Consider the following 7,254-nt stretch of genomic DNA (forward strand, 5'->3'; position numbering starts at 1 on the left):
GCTTGGCCTCCAGCCGCGGCTGCGAATTAACTTCACTTCTCAGCGTTCGCCTTGCTCTGTTTCTTTTGTAGAGATGGCGGGAAGGGGGACACTGTAAACTAAATGACTGTCAGAAACATCGCCTCCATTTGTAATATGGTGAGTAACTCTCCAGTTGTTGCTAACCTGCAGGAACGGTGTTGAACCTGGTGGGTGATGGTTGAGTTGCGTCAAACACCCGGCTCCTTTGCAGCCAGGAGGTACGGGGAGGTGGTGTAGACCCCACATGAACAGGTCTCAGTGCTCCCTCCCCGTCGGTGTGTTGCAGCCCGGTGAGGAGGGGACTCGGAGGACATGTTGTCCAGCTGTCAGCTGTGATGGACAGAAACGAAGCGGGGCGCTGACAGCTTGTTGTGGTTGCATAATGTGGCTCTGCTGCAGAGAGCCTGGGAGCGCGCAGCAGGAATCAGCACAAATCTGTGTTTACGTCGTGCTCAGGGCCAGAGAAAGTGGGGAAGAACGGACTTAATGCCCGTGTTAATGCCAGTGGCTCTTGCTTTATTTAGACAGTACACCGATGTCCACAGGCTGCAGGATCCCTGCAGCGTTTGTTCCATCAAGTGCCTCCAGGTTGCAAAGAAAATGGGCAACTTTCAATACAGGACTGCACCTAGCAAAGAATGCACCTAATACATCTTGCATAATTGGTGTACCACAAAAGTGATGGGAGATGTGTAATAAAATCAACCCCAAACGCTTCATGGCAGTGGATGGTACAAAGCTGTTTTGGTCAAACCTACATAATGTGCAGTTTCTTGTGGTATTGCAAGATCTTATGGAATCTGTGTTTGCTAAGGTTGCCGTCTGACTCCTAAAGTTAATCAGCTGTAGATGCATATTCAGTGATTACTATCTGAGAGTTTCATTAAAGCTCATTTAGTTATCACATTTTCACCTTCGGCGGTGGGCCATAATTCTTAAACTGATTTTTATTTTCTTTATTTTTGGCCTATGCATGGAATATATTTATTGTGAATGAGTGGGGAAAAACATCACATTACGTTTAGAGGGCACAGTGCATCTTTAAAATGAAACTCTCTGCCTGATGTACCAAGGTGATAAAGCTGTGAGGGGTTTCTACTGCAGGTAAGATGTTGACTACTGAGAACATCTCCACAGAACGCCACTTCAGAAAACCCAGACTGTCTCCTTCATCTCCTGTCAGTGGGTTTGTTGGTGAATTGTTGTAACTCTGCCTTCATAACAAGCAGATGGTTGTGTTTTACGTTGACAGAAACAAAGGCCCCGTTCACACCTGACATTATACAGCCCGTTGCGGTCGATTCAGCGAGGAGCGGTCAGTTTTTGCTGTTTTGCGGTCTGACACGTTGATATGTGACTGCTCAGACCATTTCGTGGGTTTGCAAAGCTGAATGCAGAATTTTTGGTCTTCGCAAATAGACACAATGGGTTTCTTTCCGTATAAAATGAGGCCTCGTGTTTCATGCTACACGTCTACATTTTGATACAATTTCAAGCCCCCTTGAGGTCCATGTTTGCAGAGTTTGCTCTGATTACCAGTAGATCCTAGCACACAGACCTGTGTATGTGTCGGAGCACCTCGGACCGGAGGTGGTTTAACGAACAAAGCCACATTCAGAGTGAGCTTCGGCAGAAAGTAATGACAGCCATTAAAAGTCGAAGCCTTCCGCCAAACTAAACGTCTGCTATTTCCTCTCAACAAAGCTGCGGTTCTGTTAAAGAAGCTTCAAGCTCTGACAAGTGAAAAGGCTCTGAAAAGAGATAAATGCTCCCGTTTCAGCAACTGGGAGCTCAGCCCTCCTGACTTTTGACATGATTCTGCCTATTTAGACTCTATCTGATTCCTACACTGAAAATAATGGGGTTTGGCCATTCTGACAGAAGCTGACACTTTGAGATTTGGCTAAAAGCTGCCAGGCAGTAATGTTTGTGCCTGCGTGTGTATTTGTCTGTTTATTAGCAAAACATCTCATGAACTGCCGGACGGATTTTAATGAACCTTTCAGAAAGTAATCATTGGATGCTCTGCGTTTATTAATGTGCTTCAGCAGGTCTTTTATTGGACTATTTATCAAAAACAGCATATTGATTTCAGTATTCAGTTGGGTTAAATATGCATGAAGTAAATAAATAAATAGATGATGACGCTGTCTTGTGTTTTGTTCTCGCAGGGCACCAATGCCTCCGCTCTGGAGAAAGACATCGGCCCGGAGCAATTCCCCATCAATGAGCACTACTTTGGTTTGGTCAATGTGAGTAGCACGAAATCCTCTTATGCATCAACAACACACCCTGCCAAAATAACACCGGAGTCATTTTTCAAAACAAAGAGCCCGGCGACGGCGGTGAGTCATGTCTGCTTGTTGAACAGCTGGTATTGAATGTAACAGAGCTGTTTGTGACTCGACGGCTGTTCCGCTTCTTTAATGTGGCGTAAACATGCCGCAGTTAGGCCGTTTCAGCTGCCAAATTTAACAGAACACACTGGAATTTCTTAAGCCCCCCTCCCCAACTAAAATGAACAAACAGTCCTAAATAATATTTTGAGCTCCCGATTGAAATAGTTTGCCTTTGTGTGTCGCCTCCTTCCCCAGTTTGGAAACACGTGTTACTGTAACTCGGTGCTGCAGGCTCTCTACTTCTGCCGGCCTTTCCGGGAGAACGTGCTGGCCTACAAAGCCCAGCAGAAGAAGAAGGAGAACCTGCTCACATGCCTGGCTGACCTCTTCCACTCCATTGCCACGCAGAAGAAGAAAGTGGGCGTCATCCCACCCAAGAAGTTCATCTCCCGGCTACGGAAGGAGAACGGTGAGAGGGAACCCCCTCATATCAGACGATGCTGATGATACATGTACACACTAGGGACGTGCATCTATGGTCTATACACCTTACAATTAACAACAACTACCCAAACATGAGACTGAGTGTAACACTCTTTATATAACTCAGCAGTGAGCTGCAAAAAAATCATCTTTTTTATGATGAGCAACAAGTTCACCTCTCACAAAAGGCTGTTTCATAAAGCTAGTATCTCAGTGGGCTGCTACTTCACGATAATCCCTTAAATCTACCATTTTGGTCTCACTGTTACAGCAGATATAAACACAGTTATAACACATAAAAATGTGAAGTGCAAGAGTACCAGGCTACAGTGGCAAGGATATTTTATTGAAAGTACTAATTATGGATGCTCTTGAATTGTTTGTTTGCAGTTAATACCAGCGTTACTGCAGTTCTCCTTTTAAACAGTAGGTGTCACTACGGAGAGAACGAGGCCGCTACAACACGTACAAACTTCACCGCACAGCTTCAACTTACCTGCGTTACTTTTAGGCAGACGCCTGAGGAGTTGAACCTGCTCACAAACTTTTCCCCTAATAATTGAACGGATCAAATTATATTTACGCAAAAAACGCAAACAAGCGAAACATCTATGCTTCGTCCCCAAACGGGGGGAGGGGGGTTGTTTGTCAGTAGCAGTTTAGTTTTAAAGCGGCCCGAGTGCTGGGAGGTGGAGGGCAGGTGCACGGTGCCTGTAAGGTCGTTCGGAGCAGAGCTGACAGAAAAGCCTGACTGTTCTCTCTACTGTCCATATTGAGGGAGCTCATTACGTGAGTGAACAATGCGATCCCTGTTGGGAGCCGGCGTTGGTCAGCTGCCTCTTTTTTTTTTTTTTTTTTTTTTTGGCGGATACCCCTTCGCTTCACCACTTCTCAGTTTTCACCCCTCACTTAAATTTACTGGCACGTGGACCGTCACGTTTCTTACACTAACTCAGGAAGAGCTGATAGTAGCTTTGTCGTCAGGCCGTTTGTAATATTAATAATCACACCTGAACCAGAATAAAACACACAGACAATTCTCACTTAGCTGTTATTAAACAAAATAGTTTGACTTTAAATAAAGTAAAGTATATGACAAAAACATTGAAGTTACCTGCATTTAAGTAAATATTTGACTTAAAATTGTCATACCTACTTATAAATAATTGAAATTGCTGAACACAATCTACTTTACTGTTCTTTTTCTTGTCCTAATGTTGACATTTATTAAAACTGATGCAGCCAGTAATTAGCAGACATGTAGCCTGAAACCGCCAGAATGAAGAGATGCAAATGTTTAGGCAGAGCCGTGGCTCTTTTTGAGTTTCCACGGTGCATTATCAGCAGGTGCGCAGCCACATACCTCTGGGTGCAATCGGAAACCCCCGACAATCTGCAGCACAGCAACGTGTGACGTGATGCTGAGGGAGACGATCCCCAGAGACATTTGTCCCCCACTCAGAAATAAGCAGTATTTGTACCCTGTAGCACTTCCCCAGTCATTCTGACCGCTCAAAGGGCTTTGTACGCTACAAGTTACCATCACCCGATCGCAGCGTCTGGGACTACATGCAGTCTCGTCCAAGGACTCTTCGACAGGTGAAGGAAGCAGGATCGAACCAGCAGACAGCTGATGAAGGGGTTCCCCAACAACGCAGAACCCTCTGTAGTAGCCTCAAACGTAATAGAAACATTAGGCCCTTATTAGTGTTTGTGAACAGTGCAGCACATACTTTTTTACGATATAACTACTGTTTTAACCTGAAAAGTGTCAAATTGTTTGGTGGGTTAATACAATTCTCATAGTTCAGCAGCAAAATATTGTAAGTTTAACGAATATTGACAAATTTACATAGGAATGTAACAAAAAGTGCTTCAGTTCAACAGAGCATCCAGTGTGTTGGTCTGTTCAATGTCGAGGTCAGACTGAATGTATCTGGACATCGCTCTTAGAATCGTCTCCCCTCCGTATTTCCCTCCAGATCTTTTCGACAACTACATGCAACAGGATGCCCACGAATTCCTCAACTACCTGCTGAACACGGTGGCCGATATCCTGCAGGAGGAGAAGAAGCAGGAAAAGCAGAACGGGCGGCTGAAGAACAACGGCACCGCCGTCACCGCCGATGCCGAGATGGAGAACAAGGCAGAGCCCACGTGGGTTCACGACATCTTCCAAGGCACACTGACCAACGAGACGCGCTGCCTCAATTGTGAAACGGTGCGTGGCGTTGGACTGCTTCAGGGGCGTTTTGTGTGTGCGTTTTAGTGGCCTGGACAGGTGTTAGTCAGAGATTTTACCAGTTTCTGAAAGAGAGATCTCTTCTGAATTGAAAAGCTTTAAAAAAACAAAAGAAAAAAGTGAAAGTAGGACAAGTGAATACGTCCAGGCCAACACGGGCTTTGTTGACACAGTTCTGAGGGTGGGCAGAATGACGGGTTGCCTGAACAACCCCTGTAAACGGTCCAACAAGCTGCTCCGCTCCGTGTCAAGACAAAAGGTCCCGCGTTAAATCAGCATTTCAAAGACAGTTTACATGCGCGTGTAGGCGTGGGCGAGCGGCCGTCATGTCACAACGGCAGCGGGGTCACTGACTCGGACAAAAGAAAAAATGGCGTTGAAGTTTTCACTGCTCTCCTGCAGGTAAGCAGCAAAGACGAGGATTTCCTGGATCTTTCCGTGGATGTGGAGCAGAACACATCAATAACACACTGTCTCAGGTAGTTTATTATACATTAAGTAACAGATTCCCATTAGTCTAAGAAACTCTGACTAATCGAGCCTCCCGTGGCGTTCTCTCTCTCTCTCTCTCTCTCTCCTCCAGGGACTTCAGTAACACAGAGACTTTGTGCAGTGAATACAAATACTACTGTGAAACATGCTGCAGCAAGCAAGAAGCACAGAAACGGTCAGTAAAACACAAACTTCCCCCCATCTCGGTGTGATGGTGTAAAAACAAAAAACAGAATCTCTAAGTAAGTGTGTTACTCCGCAGGATGCGTGTGAAGAAGCTTCCCATGATCCTGGCGCTCCACCTGAAGAGGTTTAAGTACATGGAGCAGCTGCACCGCTACACCAAACTGTCCTATCGGGTGGTTTTCCCTCTAGAGCTTCGTCTTTTTAATACCTCTGGGGACGCAGTCAACTTGGATCGCATGTATGATCTGGTGGCAGTGGTGGTTCACTGTGGAAGGTACAGTTTATTGATAACCAACCCCTCCAAAAAAGGCCCAAAATCCAGCAGCTGGTTCCCCAAATTTACATTTATCTACATTCGTTGAACTGTTTAGCTGAAAGGCAGAATCGAGATAGAAAATATACAAGCTTTACTTAACTTTACTTGATATGGCTATGGCTATCACGTTTGTCTTTTCTAACTATTAAACCAGCAGCTGGTGAACGTAATGTTCAAACAGCGAGTCCTTAACTTAACGGTGAGTCGTAAATTAAAATGTGATGTTTTGATGAATTCATTAGGAACTAAACATGACAGGTTGTTAGAAAAGGTAGAAAACCGAGGTGTCAGCGCTGTCAGTGATGTGTTAGTTACTTCAGGTTCAAAATGTTTAAAGTTAGTTATACTTAGTGATAATATCCCTGTAAGTGTGATAAAACTGAATTTCAGCGTTCGTGCAGATTATGTTTGCTTCTCTGACTAAAGGTGCAACAGGAAGTGTTTTTCACAATGTGGGAGTTTACAGAAGCCAATCATCGTTTCTCTTGTTTTTTGTTTTTCCTCAGCGGCCCGAACAGAGGTCATTACATCACCATCGTGAAGAGTCACGGCTTCTGGCTGCTGTTCGACGACGACATCGTGGAGGTGCGTCACTCGGGTTAAAGCGGTCACCGTTCGTACCCGCCCTGCAGTGTTGGTGCTGTCGCTAAATCTCGTCTTTAAATCTCACTGTGCAGAAAATCGACGCCCAGGCCATCGAGGAGTTCTACGGTCTTACCTCGGACATTTCCAAGAACTCTGAGTCGGGATACATTCTCTTCTACCAGTCCAGGGAGTGACTCCGGTGCTAGACCAGTGACAAAAATAGAAGATTCATCATTTCATCCTCATCCTCTCTGACGAACGTGCCAATCCTCGGTCCTGATCTCATCCTCTGCGTTTTACTCTCTCTCTCTCTCTCTCTCTCTGTGATACGACTCTTCTCTTTTAGTCACCTGCATCTAGACTGCACTTTAAAACAAAAAGCAAAAAAGGCTCGACAGCATGACTTAAACGAGAAAACAGAGGAGTGACGAAGCTTTGTGTTGCTGCTGGGAGACACTAAATGTGATTCTCCGCCAGGAACTTGATAATCTGAGGATCTGTACATTTATATCTCTGTAAGGTCTACTTCCCTAACGTGTCATCCGGTCATGTTTCTTTCATTAGGGCTAATTACCCCCCCCCCCCCCCCC

General features: G+C 45.2%; 1 protein-coding gene across 1 annotated transcript; it reads left to right on the forward strand.

The window, feature by feature from the left end:
* usp46 (ubiquitin specific peptidase 46) lies at positions 1-6,878 on the forward strand. Its single transcript, XM_017423389.3, has 9 exons — positions 1-138; positions 2,193-2,273; positions 2,616-2,829; positions 4,826-5,064; positions 5,488-5,564; positions 5,669-5,752; positions 5,840-6,037; positions 6,586-6,664; positions 6,757-6,878. Exons 1-9 carry the CDS (start codon positions 103-105, stop codon positions 6,856-6,858), a joined length of 1,110 nt encoding a protein of 369 aa, XP_017278878.1. The 5' UTR covers positions 1-102; the 3' UTR covers positions 6,859-6,878.
* The last annotated feature ends 376 nt before the right edge of the window (positions 6,879-7,254 follow it).

Source organism: Kryptolebias marmoratus, linkage group LG24 (genome assembly GCF_001649575.2).
Source record: "Kryptolebias marmoratus isolate JLee-2015 linkage group LG24, ASM164957v2, whole genome shotgun sequence".
Classification (NCBI taxonomy): domain Eukaryota; kingdom Metazoa; phylum Chordata; class Actinopteri; order Cyprinodontiformes; family Rivulidae; genus Kryptolebias; species Kryptolebias marmoratus.

What these genes read in the sequence shown, in the direction of transcription:
- usp46 (XM_017423389.3), top strand. Translation starts at nt 103, where the DNA reads ATGACTGTCAGAAACATCGCCTCCATTTGTAATATG. An exon ending in GCTGCCTCAATTGTGAAACG is followed by an intron (nt 5,065 to 5,487) that starts GTGCGTGGCGTT and finishes GCTCTCCTGCAG; the next exon opens with GTAAGCAGCAAAGACGAGGA. An exon ending in TCGACGACGACATCGTGGAG is followed by an intron (nt 6,665 to 6,756) that starts GTGCGTCACTCG and finishes CTCACTGTGCAG; the next exon opens with AAAATCGACGCCCAGGCCAT.